General features: G+C 35.3%; 1 protein-coding gene across 4 annotated transcripts in view; it reads right to left on the bottom strand.

Moving 5' to 3' along the window:
• Positions 1-3033: 3033 nt before the first annotated feature.
• LOC137638577 (uncharacterized) overlaps positions 3034-27190 on the bottom strand; it is a 62664-nt gene continuing 38507 nt past the window's right edge. Inside the window, exons 27-28 of one of the 4 annotated variants that reach the window (XM_068370759.1) lie at positions 25403-25487; positions 15056-15191 (exon numbers count right to left, since the gene is read on the bottom strand). In XM_068370759.1, the coding sequence (XP_068226860.1) occupies positions 25433-25487 (55 nt within the window). In that variant the 3' untranslated portion in view covers positions 15056-15191; positions 25403-25432. Of the gene's footprint in view, positions 3199-14801; positions 15192-22366; positions 22764-25402; positions 25488-27190 lie in introns of those variants that run through there. The other 3 variants (XM_068370756.1, XM_068370758.1, XM_068370757.1) reach the window with 3 other exon arrangements.

Genomic DNA, 27190 nt, shown 5'->3' with positions numbered 1-27190 from the left:
GGGTGGGGGAGCTAAAAAGAGGTCAAAGAACTTCTAATGCAAGGGGTGGGGGAGCTAAAAAGAGGTCAAAGAACTTTTAATGCAAGGGGTGGGGGGAGCTAAAAAGAGGTCAAAGAACTTCTAATGCAAGGGGTGGGGGAGCTAAAAAGAGGTCAAGAACTTCTAATGCAAGGGGTGGGGGGAGCTAAAAAGAGGTCAAAGAACTTCTAATGCAAGGGGTGGGGGAGCTAAAAATAGGTCAAAGAACTTCTAATGCAAGGGGTGGGGGGAGCTAAAAAGAAGTCAAAGAACTTCTAATGACAGGGGTGGGGGAGCTAAAAAGAGGTCAAAGAACTTCTAATGCAAGGGGTGGGGGAGCTAAAAAGAGGTCAAAGAACTTCTAATGCAAGGGGTGTGGGAGATAAAAAGAGGTCATAGAACTTCTAATCCAAGGGGTGTGGGAGCTAAAAAGAGGTCAAAGAACTTCTAATGCAAGGGGTGTGGGAGCTAAAAAGAGGTCAAAGAACTTCTAATGCAAGGGGTGGGGGAGCTAAAAAGAGGTCAAAGAACTTCTAATGCAAGGGGTGGGAGAGCTAAAAAGAGGTCAAAGAACTTCTAATGCAAGGGGTGGGAGAGCTAAAAAGAGGTCAAAGAACTTCTAATGCAAGGGGTGTGGGATCTAAAAAGAGGTCAAAGAACTTCTAATGCAAGGGGTGGGAGAGCTAAAAAGAGGTCAAAGAACTTTTAATGCAAGGGGTGTGGGAGCTAAAAAGAGGTCAAAGACCTTCTAATGCAAGGGGTGGGGGGAGCTAAAAAGAGGTCAAAGAACTTCTAATGCAAGGGGTGGGGGAGCTAAAAAGAGGTCAAAGAACTTCTAATGCAAGGGGTGTGGGAGCTAAAAAGAGGTCAAAGATCTTTTAATGCAAGGGGTGTGGGAGCTAAAAAGAGGTCAAAGAACTTCTAATGCAAGGGGTGGGGGAGCTAAAAAGAGGTCAAAGAACTTCTAATGCAAGGGGTGGGAGAGCTAAAAAGAGGTCAAAGAACTTCTAATGCAAGGGGTGGGAGAGCTAAAAAGAGGTCAAAGAACTTCTAATGCAAGGGGTGTGGGAGCTAAAAAGAGGTCATAGAACTTCTAATGCAAGGGGTGGGAGAGCTAAAAAGAGGTCAAAGAACTTCTAATGCAAGGGGTGGGAGAGCTAAAAAGAGGTCAAAGAACTTCTAATGCAAGGGGTGGGAGAGCTAAAAAGAGGTCAAAGAACTTCTAATGCAAGGGGTGTGGGAGATAAAAGAGGTCAAAGAACTTCTAATGCAAGGGGTGGGGGAGCTAAAAAGAGGTCAAAGAACTTCTAATGCAAGGGGTGGGGGAGCTAAAAAGAGGTCAAAGAACTTCTTATGCAAGGGGTGGGGGAGCTAAAAAGAGGTCAAAGAACTTCTAATGCAAGGGGTGTGGGAGATAAAAAGAGGTCATAGAACTTCTAATGCAAGGGGTGGGAGCTAAAAAGAGGTCAAAGAACTTCTAATGCAAGGGGTGGGGGAGCTAAAAAAAGGTCAAAGAACTTCTAATGCAAGGGGTGTGGGAGCTAAAAAGAGGTCAAAGAACTTTAATGCAAGGGGTGTGTGAACTAAAAACAGGTCAACGAACTTCTAATGCAAGGGGTGGGGGAGCTAAAAAGAGGTCAAAGAACTTCTAATGCAAGGGATGGGGAAGCTAAAAAGCGGTCAAAGAACTTCTAAAGCAAGGGGCGGGGGAGCTAAAAAGAGGTCAAAGAACTTCTAATGCATGGGGTGTGAGAGCTAAAAAGAGGTCAAAGAACTTCTAATGCAAAGGGTGGGGGAGCTAAAAAGAGGTCAAAGCACTTCTAATGCTATAGGTGTGGGAACTAATAAGAGGTCAAAGAACTTCTAATGCAAGGGGTGGGGGAGCTAAAAAGAGGTCAAAGAACGTTTAATGCAAGGGCTGAGAGGGCTAAAAAGAGGTCAAAGAACTTCTAATGCTGTAGGTGTGGGAGCTAATAAGAGGTCAAAGAACGTCTAAATCAAGGGGTGGGGGAGCTAAAAAGAGGTCAAAGAACTTCTAATGCAAGGGGTGGGGGAGCTAAAAAGAGGTCAAAGAACTTCTAATGCAAGGGATGGGGAAGCTAAAAAGCGGTCAAAGAACTTCTAAAGCAAGGGGCGGGGGAGCTAAAAAGAGGTCAAAGAACTTCTAATGCATGGGGTGTGAGAGCTAAAAAGAGGTCAAAGAACTTCTAATGCAAGGGGTGGGGGAGCTAAAAAGAGGTCAAAGCACTTCTAATGCTATAGGTGTGGGAACTAATAAGAGGTCAAAGAACTTCTAATGCAAGGGGTGGGGGAGCTAAAAAGAGGTCAAAGAACGTTTAATGCAAGGGCTGAGAGAGCTAAAAAGAGGTCAAAGAACTTCTAATGCTGTAGGTGTGGGAGCTAATAAGAGGTCAAAGAACGTCTAAATCAAGGGGTGGGGGAGCTAAAAAGAGGTCAAAGAACTTCTAATGCAAGGGGTGGAGGATAGATGTTGCCAGCGAGGGTTTGGGGAAGGCGCAGCGGCGTCTGCGTTCTTTCTGGTGCGTAAACTTAATTATATACAGGTAAAAACAGGGCATTAAATACGTATTATAAATACTAAACTCTTCCTTATCTTGACAGCACAAATGAAATCTTACAAGTTCCAACATGTAACTAAGCGCTCCCGAAACACGAGTCAACCTTTTACTTCTGCTTGGAGGATATCCTCGCGAGTAAAAGGTGATCATTATGAATATGGAAAGAAAGATTTGCTTATACTTCTACCTTTTGCTTCAGAGAATTACCTTGTACTTCTACCTTATGCTTACAAGGATATCCTTCATTTTTATGAATACCTCCCAATATTTCATACAGAAGGGGAACCTTACTCTCTACAGGACGGACCTCCAGTCATTTTATCATGTTCGTTCCAAAACATTTAACATTTCACACTCTAACATTCATGCGCATTTGCCTTTGTCACTGGTAAAATTATGAAAAAAAAAAAATAACGAGTTCAATTTACCTTGGGTCTTCCAGATTTCACCGCCATCTGTCAAATCCCGTCAAACGTCACCATCATGCCCGAATACAAGCTGATCTACTTCAACCTGAGGGGAAGAGCCGAGCTCACCAGGTGGATCTTCGCCTACGCCGGCATCCCATACACGGACGAACGCATCGAAAAGGAAGATTGGCCTGCAATGAAAAGCAGTAAGTGTTATTCATGAAAATTAACAATAGATACAGCAGATATCAGTACTAAATATTCAATTTATGTTGTTTTTACCACGTTGATAATTTATTTGAAAAAATAAGATGTTAGGTTTATTTTTATATGATAATGACTTACATTTGTAGTATTATCAGATTTTACATTTCCGTGGTGGTTCAATGTTTAAGTGAATATTAGAAAACATTTGTCATTTCGAGTTGAAGTTGCTGGCTAAAGTCATAAACTGGGAAACCACTCTGCGACCCTTTAACTTTTATTATAATACTGGATTAATAAATTCATATTTGATTCATAAATTCATATTGGATTCATAATTTCATATTTGATTCATAAATTCATATTTGATTCATAAATTCATATTGGATTCATAAATTCATATTGGATTCATAAATTTAAACCACTGGGATTTGGGAGGGCATCCAACTCCCATGTGCAATAAGAAATTCCTCAGTTGTAATATGAAGGAAAAGTTATGCGGCTGAACAGCAAGTAAGATGGGAGAAAGAAAGTGAGAGCAGAAATGGGTGTATCTAAGGGCAAATAGAATGTTGCAAACATATATAAGGAGTTATTATTATTAATAATATTATTTCTATTATTGTTAATATTGATAGCTAAGCTACTACCCTAGTTGGAAAAGCATGACGCCACAAACCCAAGGGGTCCAACATGAAAAAATAGCCCAGTAAGGAGAGGAAGAGGAAACAAGAAAATAAACTACGAGAAGTAATTTCAATCAAAATAGAATATTTTAAGACCATTAACAACATTAAATTATATCTATCGTATATAAAAACTTCATAAAACAAGAAGCTGAGAAAAAAATAGAAATTGCGTCTCCGAGTGTACCCCCAAGCAAGAGAACTATCCCAAGACAATGGAAGATAAAACCGCTTCAGATGCACTGTCGGGAAATTAAGCCGAATTCCAAACTGGACTACCGTAATATTACCATTGTGTTATCAATAAGTGACTCCGTACATTTGTCTTTTCTTTCGTATTCTGTAATAAAAAAATACTTTGAAAATGTTTTTCCTAATCATAGTCGACACAGGAAACTTCCTAAAGTCCGAAAAGGTTGAAATACTTTGGTTATTTTTTTTTTTCAGTAGATTGAAAGGGCTTGTTCTCAGTTTTTCCCGATTTATTCAACACTGTCTATTTAGTCTTCGTGTTTTGAATCTTTATTAGAGGGTTGGACAATCGTAAACGAACAAATGAAATATTGTAGTTTCCCAAAAGCATATGAAGCCTATGTTACGTAGAGTATCAAAATTGGGACGATCTAAATGTTTCCCATGTCTTTCAAAGAGAGAAACTAAAACTTTGCAACAATACATGCCATAATAATCTGAATAATTCGAAAGGCGTTTGCAAAAAAAAAAAAAAATAGTAAATTTATAAATTACATAAGTCAGTCTTGGTCCGTATAGGTGATGATAATAACCTGTAGTTACCATCGCCAAGTACATAGTTCCTTTATTGAAATGTTACGTACAAAAACACCTTGACAAGTTTAGCTTTGCTTTTGTCCACCCCTGGAGTCATCATATCTAATAATTTCCCTTTTAATATGTACGGAGAATGATCTCTTATGTAATGGGTACTTACTCAAAATGCACCAAACCAAAGAAACAATTTAAATACACATAAATAAAGTAATCGAATTTCTCCGTAAAAATATAGTTTTCTCAGCCGTATTTCAGTAAAATACAAGTGGCTGTAATTTTATCATACTTGTTATTATCTTTTCCGGGCTGGTGACCTTAACATCACTCTTTTACACCAATATATCTGTTTTTGAAACGGTAAATGTCTGGCAACATTTAAGCCAGGATTTTAATCCTTTAATGCAAATTTCTAAGTGTATATGACATTAAAAAGGCAAATGTCTGGCAACATTTAAGCCAGGATTTTACCGTTTTTAATGCAAATTTTTAAGTGTATACGACATTAGAACGGCAAATGTCTGGCAACATTTATGCCAGGATTTTTACCGTTTTTAATGCAAATTCTTAAGTGTATATAACATTAAAATGGCAAATGTCTGGCAACATTAATGCCAGGATTTTTAAACTTCTTAATGCAAATTTTCAAATATATATGACAAATAACTAAGATATTTCAATGACATGAACGTTTGATTTTCTCTTACTAAACAGCCATACCAACTGGCAAACTGCCTTGCCTGATGATTGACGGTAAACCATTACCGCAATCACACGCAATCGCTCGTTACGTGGCCAAGGAAGCAGGACTGGTGCCCGAGGACAACTTGCAATGCGCTTATTGCGAAGCTGCCGTCGACACACTATCCGATATTGCCATGGAACTCTACAAACTTCAGTAAGTGATTAAACTCTATTGAGGGAAAATGCTATACTTGTAGAGCATGTTTTATCTATTTATTAAAAAAGTTGGACCCGTATTTTTGGGGTAATCAAGATGTTCTGAAATTGAGTTATTCACAATCCCATAATTAATGCCATAACAAGCTCCACCCTCACACTGAAAAACCAGAGCAAACATAAAGTGATTACTAAATATCTATTAATATTGTTACATCGAATATTCTGGACTGATGATGGTTCATTTTGATATCCATTAAAATGGAAAAGTTTGCATTTGTTTTGGATCCTTAACTATAAGCAGCCAATAGCGGGCTACATATTCATACAGTTCATCAGGTGGCTGCAAAAAACATCCGATGTTACCGGGTATATGTTCAATGGGGTAATAAATTAGTTGGAAATAAAATTTTGGGGTAATCATTTAAAAAAGGTTGGGAAACGCTGCTCTATTTGAATTAGTTTACTTATTCATGTTCCCCCTGCGATTTACGACTTAATATAAAAGCTTATTTTGGTCTTTTCTAACCTTTAACAACATTTATCAAAACAAAACTACGGATATATTTTAGAATTTCACATAGCCCTACTCAGCTTCAAGAAACTTAAAGATCAAAATTAACTTGATGTGGTTACCAACAAATTAATTTTCATCATCATATCTTTTCATTTTCATTTTAATATTCGTACCATTTATAAGCTTTTATTCATCAATTTTACTTTTTCATTTATCTTAATACTTTATCTTTTTAATAAGTTAAAAGTAAACTTCGCTATTTTCAAACTTGCCCCAATTCTAAACTGTAGAGCTAATAAAACAATGGCAGAAGTTTCCTATTCGACCACTTAGAAAAGTAAAATCACGATGCAAAATCTATTCTTCCAACCCTTCTTAAATGTGGGTTTACTCGTACAGACGTACACGAAACCCGATCATTTCTCGGGGATTTTATGATAATGTATTTAACGAACGATAATTCCTATTTTAACACAATATATACAGTATACTACAAACTTGGCAAACAATATGTTGTTGCCTTTGATTAATTCATTCATCGTTAATTTCAGATAAATACTTTGGAGTATATCTATATCTGTAGGTAGTAGGTTGGCCAGGGCACCAGCCACCCGTTGAGATACTACCGCTAGAGAGTTATGGGGTCTTTTGACTGGCCAGACAGTACTACATTAGATCCTCCTCTCTGGTTACGGTTCATTTTCCCTTTGCCTACATACACACTGAATAGTCTGGCATATTCTTTACATATTCTCCTCTATCCTCATACACCTGACAACACAGATTACCAAACAATTCTTCATCACCCAAGGGGTTACTGCACTGTAATTGTTCAGTGCCACTTTCCTCTTGGTAAGGGTAGAAGAGACTCTTTAGCTATGGAAAGCAGCTCTTCTAGGAGAAGGACACTCCAAAATCAAACCACTGTTCTCTAGTCTTGGGTAGTGCCATAGCCTCTGTACCATGGCCTTTCACTGTCTTGGGTTAGAGTTCTCTTGCTTGAGGGTACACTCGAGCACACTCTCCTATCTTATTTCTCTTCCTCTTGTTTTGTTAAAGTTTTTATAGTTTATATAGTAGATATTTATTGTTGTTACTCTTCTTAGAATATTTTATTTTCCTTTTTTCCTTTCCGCACTGAGCTATTTTCCCTGTTGGAGCCCCTGGGCTTATAGCATACTGCTTTTCCAACTAGGGTTGTAGCTTAGTAAGTAATAATAATAATAATAATTGAGTAATTTATCGAATAGTCCCACTGTCTGTTTCATACAGACTCCATTAATCCCCATTTAAACTTATCCTTCATAGCATTTCCCTTTCTGAGTAGATACCTTAATGGGATCAGAGGATTTGTGTATTACCATGATCAGCAAAGCTGTACTATTCATGGCCACTCATACTAGGTTGGTTTGCTGAGTGATCAGACTAAGGCCTTCCACCATCACCAATCCGCAGTTGGCCAGCATGGTGCTAAAAACTTAACCCCATAAATGAATAAGGACATGCCATGGACGTTTGTCCTGAAGTAGACGGGAAACGGCTGCATTTGTTGTTTTGTTGTTTGTTTTTATGCTTTCGAAGGAGCTATTTTAAACATTTCGTTTTCGATTCTTAACTGAAATTTAAGTAAAATATATCTTGCTAATGTTTTACTTTTTAACCAAGGACCATATACCGAGTGGAATGATAAATTTCCCAGCCTTTTAAAATAAATCAAGTATCAAATAAATATTATTTTTTGTCGACCATTGAAGACGGTTTTGAAATCTAGTCTTGTAATTGCACGTTATTATGTAAAAAGGAGTTTTAAATTTCCTTATTCGTAGTTTCCTAGCTAGAGTTGGAGAAACAATAAAAGTCATAGGCCTACAAACAATCACAATAAGGACGGCAAATCACAACCGAATCATGAAATTAAATGTCTAAACACATAGGCCTACAAACAATCATAATAAGGACGGCATATCACATCCGAATAATGAAATTAAAAATTTCAAAACATATTGCTTTGAACTTACAGCTATTCATAAAAGCACATTATTTAAAAGTTATATGAAATTAAATACTTTTTCTCCTTTTCAGCGTACTGACAGACGAGGAAGAACGGAAGAAACAATATACGGAAGCGAGGGAAAAAACGGTCGAACCAGCACTCGACTATTTGGAAAAACAACTCGACGGTAACGAGTGGATTGTTGGAGAACAGGTGCGAGAAGTTTTTAGTATTATTATGATTACTAGCCAAGCTACAACCCTAGTTGGAAAAGCAATATGCTATAAGCCCAAGGGCTCCAACAGGAAATAATAGCCCAGTGAGGAAAGGAGATAAGGAAATAAATAAATGATGAGAACAAATTAACAATAAATCATTCTAAAAATAGTAACGTCAAAACAGATATGTCATAATATATAAAAAGACTTATGTCATCCTGTTCAACATAAAAACATTTGCTGCAACTTTGAATTCATTGATTGATTGATTTGAGGTTTTCTGGCATCCTGACATCTAAACTCATTGACACCAATATCGTTTATTGTCAATTAAAGAATATTCAATTAAAACCGTACAAGCAAAGATTTCATTTTAAATGTTAAATATGTTTCAGAAGACCTACTTTTGAAATAAAACTAAAAATACCGCTCGCATGGTAGGGCACCGATGGAATATGGAAATGTGTTAAGTAAAAAGAAAGTTGTGACTTTATATTAAAGGTTTAAGTATAAGAATTGGGGTGTATGTACGATAGCGGCCACCTGTATATATTATGTCTAACTTAAAATACGGCATTGGGGCGTCAGCCAAAGCCCCCCCCCCCCCCCCCCCCCTCCACCCCCGTTAGGTAAGTAAGTAAGGACACGGCTCGTAAGTTAGGTTAGGGGGTTAAGTTTAGGTTAGCTGATATCCATTGTTAATTAATGCATGAGGAACTGGCCGCTGATATACAAAGGCTCCTAATAATTTTATCATGATTAGGAATGCATGGTAGACCATAGCATCAAGGGTTTAGAGTTCTCTTGCTTGAGGGTACACTCGGGCACACTATTCTATCTAATTTCTCTTTTTGTTTTGTTAAATTTCCTTTAGTTCCTATTGGAAACATTTATCTGAATGTTGTTACGGTGTTGTTACGGTTCTTAAAATGTTTTATTTTTCCTTGTTCCCTTCCCTCGCTGGGCTATTTTCACTGTTGGGGCCCCTGGGCTTATAGCATCCTGCTTTTCCAACTAGGGTTGTAGCTTAGAAAGTAATAATAATAATAATAATAATAATAATAATAATAATAATAATAATAATAATAATAATATGGTCAATTTCGCAACCATCTTTGGGTATGGGCATAAAACGGTTAAGTAGCTAATTTTATATTATAAGATTTATTTTACTTAAACACAACACTGATAGAAATGAATTGTGGATTAAGGGAAAATTCAATAATATAAGTCATACTATATGATTGTTGGTAAATCAATTTGATGGTTAACAGACGTTCGACCGTAAGTTTTAGATTACCTTGCCGTATGCAAGACACGGGCTCTTGCCCGTAAAACCCATTACATCGATATTCTGTATATGCTGTAACATTGGATTACAAAGATATAAAATTTCCCGATTCGAAATATGTCGATACAGAAAATAACTTCCTAACATTCAATGCGTTAATGGCATCAACACTGTTGCCTACAAAGCTTTAATAGTTGAAAATCGCCAGGACTATAAAATCCAATGTCATGATTATAATAATTCACACTACATTATACACCATATACTCACTTGTAATTCAAAGAAGCACAAATAATAGTGGTTATCTTATGGAATTATAAGCCAGACTCCTTGTATATTGTCATCACTCCACGTGTGAATGAGTGTACAGGAGTTTTTGCCAACAGTGTTGGCATGAGAACGATGACGTAATCCTCTGTGATTGGCCGAGGATTACATCACCACCTTCACAAAGTCGCTGATTGGTCAAGGAAGCTGTGCGGTGTATAGTTCTAGGCGTTAGGTAGTAGAGTCGTTCGACACTTACATGCAAGCCAATTTATGATTTGAAATGTTTTGGATATAACATTACGGATATATTTCTTTAATGTCGTCCATTCTAAATGTTTTTGCCAGTAAATATAGGCCAATGCCAGGCCAAATAATAGGCCTACTTCAAGATACTGTAGGAATAAACTCTTAACAAAACCAGGAAAAGAAATTAGGTACTCGGGTATTGGAGGAAGTCAGGTGCAGACTCCAAACAGACTATTTCTTCTTGTTGAGGTTAAAATTTAACTTTTCCTTTTTACTCAAATTACCTTCAATTTACCCCATTTCTATCTTCCTATACCGTAACTACTATACCTTTAACCTACTGCTATAAATCTACTCTACTAATTTACATTTAATCTACAGTACTTCTATAATTCATTCAAATACTACTTCATTCTATTCAAAAGCTTTGGTTTTACATAGCAAAAATAAGAGAGAGAGAGAGAGAGAGAGAGAGAGAGAGAGAGAGAGAGAGAGAGAGAGAGAGAGAGAGTTTCCTTTTATTATCACCATCCTCATTACTAGCTAAGCTACAACCCTAGTTCGAAAAGCAGGATGCTGGTAGCACAAGGGCTCCAACAGGGAAAATAGTACGGCGAGGAGAGGAAATTAGGAAATAAACTATATATAAGTAAAAAAATAAATATATAACTTAAGTACAGTAACAAAATTAATCCAAAACAAGTAAATAAACACCCCCCAAAAAGCAATAGGGAAAAAAATTATAGGTGAGAAGTAATAAGTAAAAGAAATATAAAATGACTTAAGTACAGTAACAAAATTAATCCAAAACAAGTAAACAAAAAATAAATAAAAATAAAGCATATACTGTATACTTATATAGATTACCTTCGTCAACAGATCACCTGGGCTGACTTGGCAATAGGCTCAATTCTAGGGGCCATTGTCAAGAGGAAGGAAGACTTTTTAGCCTCTCACCCAAAGCTGGAGTCTCATGTCAAGAAAATTCAATCACTCCCCAAGATTCAAGAATGGATTGAAAATTCACCTGAAACTGAAATGTGATTGATCTGAAGTGTGATGTATGTCAGCATATATATATATATATATATATATATATATATATATATATATATATATATATATATATATATATATATATATATATATATATATAAGCAAAAGAACCACAGGGAAAATGAAAATAGGAAATATAAGATTAAGTCCTGACTAGTTTCGTGATACTTCTTCAGAGGACTTCTCTGAAGAAGTATCACGAGATTAGTCAGGACTTAATCTTATATTTCCTATTTTCATTTTCCCTGTGGTTCTTTTGATCTGAGTATCACGTTTCCCTATGATTTTTACACACACACACACACACACACACACACACACACACACACACATATATATATATATATATATATATATATATATATATATATATATATATACAGTATATATATATATATATATATATATATATATATATATATATATATATATATATATATACATATATATATATATATATCAAGAGTCTAAGAAATATAATAAACATAAATCAAAGATGTATTTTGAAGTTTTATTTAAACTAACATTGTTATACACTATATTCACGTATATTCCACGCCAGTATTGAGAGAGGTCTGACGTGTCCAGCTGTCCAATGATGATAATTGCCCAACTGGAGTTCTGATAAACTGGAATTTCGTTAGTGAACAAATCCACAAACCGTTTACCATTGAGACAACCAACCTTAACTGTGACCTATAAATCTTTATAATTTATCAGTTAATACAGGAAAGTCTCATCCTTGTGGATTGAATTAATTAGTTTCTTTAAATCACCTGTAGGCACACGATCTTTCAAGTACTCGTTATATATTTACACATCTTGCCTTGCTATCACCCACTCAATGACTGGACCTACTGAATTGGAGACTGAAGTCTCTGATTAAATCAATGACATCTGAAAACAATAAAAGAAGTACCTATGCTGTATACATTCCAGTACTGTAATTACCTAATCATCCAGCAAGATTGTAATAAAAAAGAAAAAAAACCAGAGCATAGGAAATATAAACAAGAGTTAGAATAACAAAATTTTATTCCGAGTCCGTATTCATCCTTCACGACTCGTTCGGGAACAAGGTATTTTTTTGCACACATTTTTATTTCTGTTACACTTTGTTTTGATATAAAATGTCTAAACCAGGGGTTCCCAACCTGGGGTACATGTTCCCCATCCATGTGGTACAATTCTAATCTTCAGAGAATAGTCAGTACTGAACAATGTATATAATCTGCATTAAGACTGATTAATGAAATTACTGTATATCACAATATCAGTTTCATTAGTCATCTTTTTCATAATCAATTCTATGGATACATAGGAATATACAAAATGCCTAAGGGATACAGAAGAACAAAATAGGTTGGGAACCCCTTGTCTACACGATAGACATCAAACACTGACTACAGTACTCTACAGAAAATGACTAGATACACCACTATTTCGGAAAACCTCGCTGTAGACAGCCCGTAGCAAAATTCATTCCAGCTACTTGTGACCAATGAAATCTAATTTATACACATGAATTACGTGAGGACGAACGAACGAACGAACGCCGTGGCACGACTGTCGATCATAATGCTTGTCAACATCATAGTGAAAAATGGACTCCGTTTACTCCTTTCTTCTTCCTACATTATGGTGAAAAATGGACTCCGTTTACTCCTTTCTTCTTCCTACATTATGGTGAAAAATGGACTCCGTTTACTCCTTTCTTCTTCCTACATTATGGTGAAAAATGGACTCCGTTTACTCCTTTCTTCTTCCTACATTATGGTGAAAAACGGACTCCGTTTACTCCTTTCTTCTTCCTACATTATGGTGAAAAACGGACTCCGTTTACTCCTTTCTTCTTCCTACATTATGGTGAAAAACGGACTCCGTTTACTCCTTTCTTCTTCCTACATTATGGTGAAAAATGGACTCCGTTTACTCCTTTCTTCTTCCTACATTACGGTGAAAAACGGACTCCGTTTACTCCTTTCTTCTTCCTACATTACGGTGAAAAATGGACTCCGTTTACTCCTTTCTTCTTCCTACATTACGGTGAAAAACGGACTCCGTTTACTCCTTTCTTCTTCCTACATTACGGTGAAAAATGGACTCCGTTTACTCCTTTCTTCTTCCTACATTACGGTGAAAAACGGACTCCGTTTACTCCTTTCTTCTTCCTACATTACGGTGAAAAATGGACTCCGTTTACTCCTTTCTTCTTCCTACATTATGGTGAAAAATTGACTCCGTTTACTCCTTTCTTCATCCTACATTTGATATGAAAATATTAGGCTGGGTATACAAAACACCAAACTATCGTAGTAGATAATAGTATATATTTCTGTGAATGGATAATCGACTTTTGCAAATGTGATTAGGATTTGTTTTCTCAGGTACTTCTGAACAATAAGCTATGGTGCATTTGTGATGCTCTTATCGGATTTATATACTTTTCAAAAAGTGATTGTTTATAGATTGTTATTTACATGGCTCTAAACGTACGTTGGACTAAAGGACGGAATTTGCAAAGATTTTATTTTCAATTCTGAAGAATTGGATGAAAAATTGAATTTATTAAAGCTATGTTTAAGTCACTATGTATTTGTGTCAAATTTATCTAAATATTTACATATACACGCACGATATATATAATATATATATATATATATATATATATATATATATATATATATATATATATATATATATATATATGTATGTATGTATATGTATAGATTTATATATACAGTAAAATATATGTATGTAAATACGCACACATATATACATCTAGATATATATATATATATATATATATATATATATATATATATATATATATATATATATATATATATATGTGTGTGTGTGTGTGTGTGTGTGTATTGTATAATTGTACATATCCCTAGACAATATCGCATTTTAAACATTGCCTTTAAAAATACACTCAGTACATTAATCTGTTTAATGTACAATGTTGGCCATTTGCTTTGTCTATGTACTTCCTGACAAGAAATATAAATAACAGGTACCCTACTATTGAATCGAATAAATTAAGATTCTCGTCTGAGATATATGACACTATATTTCTTTTAAGAAATTCTATATTAACTTTTACCTTCAACGTCTATTTTCTCATATCAAAGCTTATACAAATTTTGCAAGTGTCTGAATAAAAAAAAGCTGGTTACCACAATAACATCCACTCTATAATGATAAGCACACAATTTAGCATAATTATCATGCAAGGTGTTCTGTACTGACTACAGGTGGCAAAGACATGGCAATCGTCCTTGCATTGGTCGAAATTCTCTGTATTATACGTGTTGGTTGAGAGGTAAAAATCACTGGTTATGAGTTAGTTTGAAGAATTTTCTGTCCAATTTCCTTTCGGAAACTAAAATCAGATTTTTCCCCAATACAGTGAGTGTTCACTGCCATTCACAGGTAAGAGTCAAGTTGAGAAATCTTCCAGTCCATATTTTTTTGGAGGGCATCATGTTTGTTTCATAAAATTTCAATATATGATTTTCAGGTCCTATTTTTTATCTAATTCATTTCAACATTTTTGGAACACAGTTTATATAAGAAGTCTTAAGCTCCAAAAACACTGTAACCACATTTTCTTGAAAAAAAAAAAAACTCCATTAGATCTCAGATACCAGATTTTTTTTTTCCCTGAAAAAATCCAAACTGAAGATTCATATCTAATCACATGCTAGTATCCTCATATTCCAAGTCGAGTTACATTTCCGGGCGTGACTGAAAATAGTTTGGACAAAAATTTAAGTTCACATTTTTGTTATCACAAAAAGATAGAACATTAACCAAGTTAAGAGCCGGATAGCCAATCACTCAAAGTAATTAGGCTCATTGTCCGAAAAGTGGTAGGATCTCCGGATGAGGACGTGCTGCTGATCCTCCTTCGACGGAGGGGTGTTGGGCAAAGAGGTCTCCTCTTCTGCAGAAGGGATGATCGTAGTCGTCCTCTCCTCTCGGGTAGAATAGTTCTTTGGCTGAGAAGAGCTAGAAATTGGAGGACACACATTTGTTAGATGCATTTCTAGATTCCATTAATAATATAATTGATTCTGCTTATTAGACCACTTCTTATTTGCTTAAATTGGGAGGACAACTTATTGCAATGTTTGGAAAATGCATTATAACAATATTTCAACTTTAAATGGATTATATATCTTCAAACCTATCTATAAAAAACATCTTAAGTAATACAATTCAACAAGGAATTATAATTAAAGACATGCACTGCGATCTAAAGATGACAGACTATGTTTTATTAGAAGCTGGTACGTTTTGGTTTAAATTTATTTACTTACTGTTGGTGTTTTAAAGATTTTAGGTCTTAAAATTAGTTTAGACATTTTTCGGGAGTTTATTACTTCCATACACATATATAATACATACATCCACATCCAAATACACACACACACACACACATATATATATATATGTATAGGCCTATACATAATCATTTTCATATATAGGCCTACACACAAAGGCATACACACAAAACTACGCATACATATCAGACGCAAACACCCAACCATCTATATACAGTAATACAGTTACACGGTATAGGCATCTTTATTTTCATGCAATAAGTAACTCTTCCAACGATCTGTATTTGAAATGTGGAAAAATTAAAGTTTAGTGGGTTTTTAAAGAAGAAAAAATCTTCATTACAAATTAGAAGTTAAAAAAGTTAAAGTTGCGGGTTTTAGGTCTCCCCTGAGACGACCTTCATCATCTCCTCGAGCGACCATGAGCCAGCTGGGACTATTACTAGCCCCCTCTAACCTCCAGCCCCAGGCACCACCCTGGGAAGTACCCCCCGGTAGAACGTCTCACACTATTCGCGACTTAGCGGGGACATGAACTCGGGACCTCTGGAACAGAAGCCCACGACGCTACCAACCTAGCTATTCAGGCATAGGAACCTTCTGTACCTTGGCGACTGGTACTGGCAATTGAATTATTGCATGACAAAAAGCAAGATATAAATAGGCGTACTTTAGCTCAATTTCAGATTGCAATCAAGTTTTCAGTATATCAGCTGAAAGATGATGATGAAAATTTCAGATAATTTGTGGTAGTTTCATTGGAATTACAATTACTAATACAATATGGGAGTAGGTTGGTCAGGCACCAGCCACCCTTTGAGATACTACCGCTAGAGAATTATTAGGGTCCTTAGACTAGCCAGACAGTACTACTCTACATTGGATCCCTCTCTCTGGTTACGGCTCAATTCTTTTTTCACTCTCCGCCTTAAAACACTTCTGAAATATGCGTTTTGACTAACTTATTGTTGTCTACTCTTTTCACTTGACTGGAACTCTTCAAAATACTTTGAGTAAACCTTTCACCTACGATACCCTTTCTATGTATCTCTACTGTTCTCACCATGTTATGTATGATACAATAAAATGCTAATCAAACAGTTCTTATCAACTGCTACAAGCATTTCTTTTATTCGCATTCAAAGTCCGCAACTAGCTTCCATAAAGGAGCGTTGGTTCACTTCAGTTTGGTTAAGATTTGTTCTGCTCTGTGCAAGGCACGAGCTCTCGCGGCATAAGCAGTTAGTTCTCAGCGAGTTGTCTCAACAATCTCATAAAATTTCCAAACCCTGGCTTCCACACCTAATTAAACTCTTTTACCAACCTTTAGCACACTTTCTATTATCTTTCTTGCTTTATCTATTCTGTGACTCCCCTCTTCTTTCATCTGATTATTATCTATAGCATATACTCCCTATACCTAAATAAATTAACCACTTTCATTCTTCACCAACTATATTAACAGCAATTGTTCATTCTTCCTGATTTCCATTACCCCACATTCATGGTCATACATAATCAACTTTGTTCTCTTATAAACTTTCAAATCCTTTTATTATCTTTTATAACTGATTTTTTTCCTGCACTGTCCCCAATCAGCACAGCATCATCTACAAACCTTAACCCTTCCACATCCCTTTCAAATTTCATTTTCTTATTAGTTATTATTATTACAAGCTAAGCTACAACCCTAGTTGAAAAAACAGGATGCTATAAGCCCCAGAGCTCCAACAATGAAAATATCTCACCGATATCCACACTCCTTACATAACGATGCTACACAGACATTGAATCATATTACAACCATTTCTTAGAGCCACTTTTAGACCAAACTAGAAATTCTCCTTCCTACATATTCTTATGGATCCTATAATTCTATTATACATTAATAACTTTTAACCACTCAACATCCTATGATCTATTACGCATATTCTTAATATCCTTCACATTACCTCTCTATTGACTATAATAGGTTTTATCTAGGTTCACTCATTCCAGTTTTTCTTCAGTTTACTTTCAAACTCGAGTAACCTTTTCATACCAAACCCTTGCTCTATACACACTCTTCCTCTCTAAACCCAAACTGGTCTTCTCCTATCAGATCCTCATTGCCCGTCTTTATTTTTCATTCCAAAATCTACCCTTTGCCTTAATTAGCATATTAAGTAATGCTATGACCTTTTCATTCTTATGATCACCTTCAACAACTTTACTTTAATACTGTAGAATGTAACAATTCCTTTTGAGCCATTCCCTCATCCAGACATACCTTCCCAAACCTCGTCAGTCATCCTGCTGTACTATTACCACTGTATTACAACAGATTTCAACTAAAGGTGGTAATTTTGTAAGGAATTACAGTAATACCTCATTTTACGTTGTTAATGGATTCCAAGAGACCACACTTACGTTAGATTTACACCTTATAAAGTGACTTATACATTCCCTATAAACGTACTGCATACAAAGTACGGCATTCATAACCTGCTATCATTCGATACCTACAGTAATAAGATTCTGTGTAAAATACAGTACTATACAGTACAGTATTCATTATCACTGTACGATGAACAGAATTATGTAAGGTCAGGTAAAACAAGAGTAACGGGGATTTTACAGTAGTTTTGTATGCAATTCTTAAAGATGAGCGACGTTATGTCAGAGCCGTTATATGTTGAGCCTTGTAGTGGTGTATTACTGTACCTTTCTAGTAATCAGTTAGTCTTTAGAATGCGACTGTTAGACCCTTACTTTCTCCGCCTTAGATGTAACGCTTAAAAGTGAACTAATTACTTTATACTAAATTCAATTCTACGGTTAACAGAGGAACAATATGGTTTAACAGAATGTATTTAAAGCATTGAATTGATCGGGAATCCAAACTAAGACGTTTTAAGCCAAGCACCTTTACAACTAAATTAAGTGGTATGGAGGAGGCTATATAGGTCTACTCGCTGAGCAATCAGGAGCCACTGTCTGGTCCTCCCTAGTCTTAGATTGTATGCTGATCATATGTAAATATAGTCAGTTTTTAGGGTATTGTCCTATCCCTTGCTTCTGTCATTCACGAGCGACCTTTAAATATCAAAATCCAACAGCGAAATAATCTACCTCGATCTGTTTTCGTCAGATTAATTTTTCAACAATCTTCCCTTTATTGACTATAAGCTTCAGATATGCTCAAGTAATGAATCACAGACTAAAACAGGTCCAGATTCTACGAACTGCAGCTTTGACTGCCTTACCCGCATCTTTTGCTTCCTTTAATATCTGCAGGGGTTGTCGTACCCTATTGGAAATGTCCCTGCTTGGCAATTTGCTGGCTTATGATTTGAGACTCGCTCAAGGCTGATAGTTTCTTGTGGCACTGTATCTGCAACTTCACCATCCTTTGTGAGATGAGGATGGGGGGGGGGGGGGGATTTGGGGGGGAGCCTATAGGTCTACCTGCTGAGTCATCAGCAGCAATTGCCTGGCAGCCCCCTGGTCCTAGTTCTGGTGGAAAGGAGTCTTAAGCACTGATCATATGTATATATGGTCAGTCTCTAGGGCATTGTCACTGTCCCTTGCCTCTGCCAATCATGAGCGACCTTTTAACCGTATGTGTAAATTTCCAAGATATTTTAGTATTCATAGAACTACATCTGGTGAAGAAAGGAATGTAAGAAGGCAATTCTTTCATCTCTGAAAACCTAGTCATTGAAAATTACAATTTTCTTTGGTGGCTTATTTTTCATTATCTTAATTGCTGATTATACTGTTGACGCATTACTGGGTAAACTGTCTTGTACTATTCGGAGGAAATACAGCAAATTGTACTTAAACAAATTAGTATTGGAATGGAATGTGGAATATAGGCTTAACACTAAGCACTGGAACCTAAGGGGCCATTCAAAGACAAGATTATATGGAGCCGTCCAAATAAAATACTTATCTTAAGCTATGCCATCAGGAAAACTGTCATAAATTACTTGCGATGTTTAAATATGCACATTATGTACATTAAGCACAATTCAAAAACGATGGAAAGGGTATCACGTTTATATTCAGCCCATAACCCAGAAATTCAGCAGATTCTAATCGGGAATGATGTTGAATAAGTTTATTAAAATGACTCGTAGAATGGAAATGTTTGGCAGAGAATTAAGCGTCTGAATATTTTCGTCTTCTGTATAATTACTAAATCATGGCAGAGAGAGGTATTTCGCACTTCAACTATGATGCTTTTTTAAAGAGGACTAAAAAACTTTTCCTGAGGTAGCACTGAAATTATATATTGAATCTACAATTGCTAATATTGTCTGATGCTAAGCCATATGAATAGGTTCAACACATTTAATTTGTGTAATAAAATTATGGTTAATTTTAAGCTGCCAGGTTCTATGTGATAGTTTTATCTTAATCCCTTAAGAGAATGAACTTTCTGATGCAAACATCAAATCTAATAATTTTTCAGTTTGGTAGACAGCTTTAAGTTTTCATTGTCAGTCTAATGTAATAATTCCATTTCCATCTTAGGTTTAACTTCTCACCTCTTAACATTTTAGGCCTCCAGGTTATTTCAAACTTGTCTTCAAGGGACTACTTGATTCAAAAGGCTCTGTATGCAGTAATTCCTCATGTCCATGACAATAACTAAAGTAGTTTATATCCTCATTCATGTCTAGAATACTGCTCTGATTTCGAACATGCTTAATCTTCTGCACCCTTCTTGGATAGGGCTAAATTTCTCTGCTACAAGGTAACTTCCCAGTTTTCTTTTTTTACAGTCATATTTGGAACAATGGTTCATTTAAGTTCATACATAGAGCGTTTTTCATGAAAAAACTGGACATCTTTTCCTTCATTTACGCATGCAAGTCTGTAATCCCCGTGTTGTACAGTTCAAAAGGTTTCTTTCCTTCTATTAGCAAGCTTCATTCTCTGTCTCTGTCTTTTCTTCAGACTCTTACATCGTTTCATCTCTTTAGAGTCGCAACCCTTTTGCTTGGAGTTATGCCTCATTCCTTAACTCTCATTTCTCTCGTTTTCTTGACGCTCTGTGTCTATCAAATTAAATTTTGCAATAATAAAATGGAATACAGTAACCTGTGGCTGTACCTAACAGAAGATGTTTAAATCTAAATTTGAGGTTTTAGTTATAGCTCTTTGCATCCGCTGAAACGACAAGCTTCTCCAATGCCCAGTTTATTATGAAATTTACCTGAATCTCACATCTCAAATTACAGTACTCCCCTTAAAACAAAATGCGAAGATCCAAGTGTTCTGGTACAGCAACAATAATTAGGATGCACTTTCTTATAAATAGGTTTTGGACACAACAGTTGGTAATTTGGCCTACAAAATCTTTAGTTCCTGGGTATGTAGGATGTCTTGTGATGGTGAATAAGTGTTTTATGATGAAGTGGAACTTGGAATATTAAGATGAATATGCTTTTACAGTATTTGAAGAGTCATCATATGAAATCTAAGGTCCCCAAATACTGTACACAGTTTTTAATGGACATGTTTCAAGGATCTAATGGCAGATGTACGATACTCCGAATTCTAAAGTCTGGGTTATGACAAGTCTGTCCGTAATTAATTTGACTTTCCCAAGATAATGACTTCCCATATTATTTCGGTAAAATTATATCCTCGTGACTCTGGCAGAAGTGGAGCAATCCCAAGATTTTACATTTCCAAAGAAAATTAGTTCCCATATTATTACAATACAAGTAAATACATAAGTGAAGCAACCGCAAGTACCAGAGGATAGATTATAGTACAGTATAGCTAACATTATCTATGGTGCAAAACCCACAAATTCACTGATATCTCATTAACCTAAATATCAAAACTATATTATATTAACTACATAAATTGACAAGATATGTGCTAAAATTATGATGGAACTCTAAGATTAGTATCACACACAAAACAACTCTCCCATTTACCATTTAGCACATTTCTCCTACAGGCAATTGTCAGATTATAACAATCACTAAGTAATGACAAGCAAATATTTTGACATGCAATTATCATGCAATATTTACAGGATATCCATACAAAGTAATGCTAAAAATGTAACAGTAATTTACATGCAAACATGCTATTCATATCATGAATCAAGTTGCAAAAACAAGACACGTGCGAGGTTCAACTTCAAGAGCAGATAATTTTGGAATAACATCCAGAATGGATGTTGTCAAAATAGCAAGGTATCATAAGCAGCTACAAAGCATATATTAGGATTTTCCTAATGTACTGAAATTGAAAAGTAAAAACAATTGTAATTAACAAGCTTTCTCTTCATATATACAAGGTACAGGTGCCTAAATCTGCTATTGTATATATGCATTATATATACATAGCAGAATAATTGTAGGAAACATAAAAAAGTCCTTGGAAAAATTAAAAACCAAAGAAATTTTATTTCAAAAGTAAATTTACTTTTAGTGGAGTTAGAAGATATTTTGATATCTCTCAATAAGAGTTTTAAAATAAAAATTCTGTATTTCGATAACTCTCAATGAGAGTATAAAACACAACGGCCCTTTTACAGCACTCACAAATAAGAGAGCAAATCATTTATTTAGTAAGTAGCCAAACTAAAAGATCTATACTGTGTCCATTGGTTCACTCTGTTAATTATCCAAAAACTCTGGAAGTAAAACAGGTACGGCTGTGGAAGGAAAAGTGCATTAAATCATATTTTCATTCGACAGATTGACAGATCAGTACTAGTAGCAAAAAATAAATGTTTGGATGCTTCATCATTCTCAGTTGTGGTTGAGGGAAAGAAAGGGCGAGGATGGAGGAGGAGGAAGAAGAGGAAATAGATTAAACCAATGAGCGCACCAGAATCTCCAAAAAGATGATTCTTTAACTCAAGTCTGAAGATCATCTCTCCTTTGCAGTTGCAGATGTAGAATTTCTGTTGTTTTTAGCATCGAGAGATTTTTTGTCTGCTATATTATCACCAGGTCTTGGGGTTAATATGGAATTAACATTCAGAGGCAGAGTTCCAACTTCATCAACATTTTGGGGTGACAAGCAGCTGTTTGTACTCTGCCGTGAGATTGTGCGGGAATAGCTGCTCAAGCGAGACGCTGCCTGACGGGGAACATTTTGTGGAGACTCAGAGATGCTCTTTGGACTGCTAAGGGGCAGGGCTACAGGATCTGGCATATCGGGTGAATCTTGATCAGCATCCAGGCTCAAGGGCAACCTCTCAATGTCCCCAGATCTCTGAGAACTAAGAGAATTCAAGGGCTTAGTCCCAGGCGAATTTTTGGAGAGGAAAGTGCTGGGAGGTTTGCTGCCTCGTAACAAAGTAGTGCTTCTGATGGTGAAATTTGTGACACCAACAGAGCGAGCAGAGGGTGGCTTGCTGCTCTCGGGTGAGCCAGGATTGGTGTTTGGTACAGGGGGTTTGGTGCCTACTGGAGTAATAAACCTGTCGGTGGAAACATGGAAAGTTCTGCACATGAACATCAAATTCCTTAACTACTACAATGGACCAATCTATGCCTACTCGTTTCTGGGGCCTACTTCTGTATGTACATATATAATCCCAAATGATTTGTCTTGATATCCAATTTAAGAATTGATTAGGCTAGGCTGCGAAACAAGAATACAAACTGTGAATTTCACTATACAAGATAGACATACATTGTAGCTAGTTTACACTGATGATGATATTGAAACATATTCTGATCTTTCAAACTATAATCTACAACATTTCATGTAGACTAAAGTTTTTCGTTGTAGTTATGACTTTATTTGCATTTTTAATTTCTCCTTTAAATTTTCAGAATGTTTTACTCCAGAATTCGTGTAATCTTTCATCCTATGTATTAATATATATCTGCACATATACATAGGTATTATAGCAACAGAAAGAAAAATTTAAAGACTTGATTGGAGTAGGTACTTTTATCTTATTGGTAACATCATCAAGCTTACAATGATTTTGAGTCCAATGATATCACCAATGAGACGAAAGTACTAACTCAAACAAAGGCTTTTCGCTTTTCTTTTGGAGGCTAAAATACATATTTCATGCTCATTACACATCAGATGTTGTGATTTCTACACATACATTTATATATATATATATATATATATCTATCTATCTATCTAAATATATATAAATATATATATATATATATACACACACACATATATATATATATATACACACACACATATATATATATATATATATAAATATATATATATATATATATCTCACAGGGATTCTAGTATCATCTGATTCAAGTACGCAAAAGATCAACTTACTATTTTCTAACATAAAATTTCTGATACTTCTAACAAAATGCACTTGCCAAAACTTAAATCTAACCTAATACGGATTCACCCAATAATGAACATACGCACTAAACACCACAGGAAAATTCTTACCTATAAAACGTACAATGGGTCCAGGATACATGAAATAAACAATGTTAAATGTTAAATCTCAAAAGTCTCTTTACTGTACAGGATTGTTGTTACAACTGTGCATTCTTAGATGTTTCACACCTCTAGGCAATATCATATTTCCATGCAGTTCTTTAAAAAGCTCTAAATTTACCATGCAGATTCTATCTATACTCATAAGCATATTAAGGACTAATTAAACTATCTTTAATTCATCTAACTACGTGTGGAAAATGTTAGAATTTAGATCATACGAATTTCCTTTTTTACTAGGTGGTTTATTCAGGCACTTAGTTTTATATCTTGGTCGCCTATCCGTTCAGGTAGACAGACAAATCAAATGGTAAATTAATCTCAGCTACTTGAAAGAACAGTTTCTAAGTGAGATGGTTACTTCTACAAATTGGTGTTCAAAGTCATAAGGTTGGGTACAAGGGGGCTTTGAAAGGGGAACAAACCTACATAAGTTAACTCACCCCTTAGTAAATCTGATGGTACTACAGTATATTAAATCACAAAAAAAAATGCATGAAAAAATAAATATTTCTGAAAGTTTGGAAATTTAAAGAAATAAAAATTAAATTGCTATTACATATTTTAAGACATGGTAAATATCAGCTTGAGAGTATTGCTCAATAAAAACACACAGGGAATTGTTCAGTAAATGTACACAAGGAAGTCTGAAGTCAAATAAAAAACAACAACAACAAACTTGAGATAAGTAGCAACAATTGACATTCTGTAAGGGGGAGAATGGTCCTCTTATTTTGTTCCAATATTCTTGAAAACCAGTTACCATGTGCAACAGTTATTCAAAAGGGCACTTAATAACATTTAAAGTACATAAATTAACAATCTATAAAGATGACTATGAATGAGCGAGCAAAATCGAAAACGTTTTCAAAGAACAAAGTTGAAGCTACAAAATTATATGACCATGAATGAAACATATACAACAAACATTCTTACTATTGAAACCATTTTATAGCTTTCCACTGAGATGTTACAACCTTCATGAGCACACCTCTATGGATAATGAACACACAAGGTTTGTCTGTCAAACCTCAAGTGAAATAAGCATAGTATTTATGTACAGTTTCTCAAATAATGCAGCAGTTTTCCAGTTGCAGAACTGATGTATTCGCCAGTGTGTGGAATGACATAGTTAAAAGTACCAGGAGTACTCCTGTCTAGCTATTAATGATACTTAATCAAAAACACTAACATGACAAATGAAAATCGGTGATCATACGACTTGCTCTTACAAAATTCAGTTAGGAAATATCAAGGAGTATCACTTAATAGAGAGAGGTATACCGCCTGGCATTTACCATTAACATATTACAGTACAAAATCAGATGAAATAATACACTAAAAGCTTTAGAATCAGCATCGGAGCACTAAACGACATCTGTAGGACAATGAATGAAATATTCCTGAAAAAGTGCTAACCTTCGAGGGACATACAGTGAGGAAGTGATTCTACTGATGGACCACAGAAATACGGGCTCCTTTGGCCGAACCGCAGTCTCGAAACCTGTAACATCTTATCATGAGTGGACAAAAAATAGGTCTTTTGTTTTATTTTTCTAATTTTACCTGTTCCTGTCCTGTAGGGTGATACATCCGGTGTAAGTATGGCTATGTCACTGTTGGAATTACTTCCTGTTCGTGCTTTTGTTGTAGTTTTTTATGTTGTTTTCCGTGCAAATTACATTTGCTTTATTGTATTGAAGATGGATGTTTATTTACTGCTGTCATATAATGAATGCATTTAATAGCATGTTAATTTGATACGTACTACTGTTTTTTTTTTCATATCAATTTGATTACGTGTAAAGCTATATGTCTATTTACCAGGTGTTGATTAAATTACCTTTGACATATTTTCAATACTTATAGTATACTGAATCTCTATGCATGGACTGCATTCCAAACTTTCGCTTAGCCTGACGCTACACCACCTTTTATTCATTGTCGCAATTCTATTTTCAATTGGTCATGGTTCACAGATTGTTTTACATACGTTAGTTGTACGGGAATAGCAACAGGTCAAATGATGCAAAGGTGATGGGTCGATAGCCAAAAAGGGATTTTGACGAAGGAAAAATCTATTTCTGGGGAGAGACCTGTGTCGCCCGGTGAAAAGTCCTTCTTGTCACTTTTCTGATATAAATAACTTCCAAATATACCAGAGAAAGTTAAAGTATGGAATGCAGAGGTTACTACCCTCGCGCGATCATCCCTAAGGGCGTCGTGTATAAAGAAAGGGCGTGTGAAAGCCACTATTCACAGGTCGTCTTCCATTTAGAGTATTCCTTCGTCAATATTCACGAGGGGTGAGCCGCAACAGCGGTCTCTTATCTGCCAAATGTCTTAAAGTGTTTTCTAGCTGTTTACACTCCTGACATGTAGCAGTTATATTGGAGAATTTAAATGCATTTGTTTGTGAATGAATATTTGTATATGTATTACATTCTGCATCCTGGATGTTTTTCCCTGAAGTTTTCCGTTGTTTGTCGACGGGAATTTGTAGAATGTGGGAAACTTAAAATGTCAGCAGTGCAACAAAACTCAAGGAACAGAACATGCTTTTGACATCTAGTTGTAAAATATATCTTTAGGTGCTCCAATAAATATTTCTTAATAATCATGCTTCAAATGCGGGTGAAGGTTATCAATTTTCAAAGATGTTTTCATAAAAAAAGAATAAATATGATGGCAATAAGAGAATGAACAAATTATATTAAAAATTTAAATAACAAATGGGTATTTAAGTCTTTGCATAAGTATATATATTAAAATTTTCCATTTGATATTAACTGTTAGGTTATCTACAACAGAAATGAGAAAATAATATTTCTAATCCGATATTAAGTTTTCAGTTATATACATTAAAAAGGATAAAACTTAATCGGAAATTTCAATATAAAGCAACACTTTGTCAGAAATCAATGGTTGTAAATATCTCCATCTCCAAACAAAGATTCTATATTGATGAGTATTCAAGATGCATGGAATACTGAACCAAATTTAAACACACTTTTATAGGTCACAATAGTTTTTCATTTCCTGATTACAAAAGAAAATAAATAATTGGGTTCATACTATTGCTTTAAGCAAAAGAAAACAGAGGAAAGATATCTTAATGGCATATGTCATTAAAAACTATTGAAATATATGGATTGCTTCATAATGGAGTGTCTTGAGAAAATTGCTCTGTCCACATAAACATAAATG

Source organism: Palaemon carinicauda, chromosome 3 (genome assembly GCF_036898095.1).
Source record: "Palaemon carinicauda isolate YSFRI2023 chromosome 3, ASM3689809v2, whole genome shotgun sequence".
Classification (NCBI taxonomy): Eukaryota; Metazoa; Arthropoda; class Malacostraca; order Decapoda; family Palaemonidae; genus Palaemon; species Palaemon carinicauda.
This window is presented reverse-complemented; position numbering and strand designations above follow the sequence as displayed.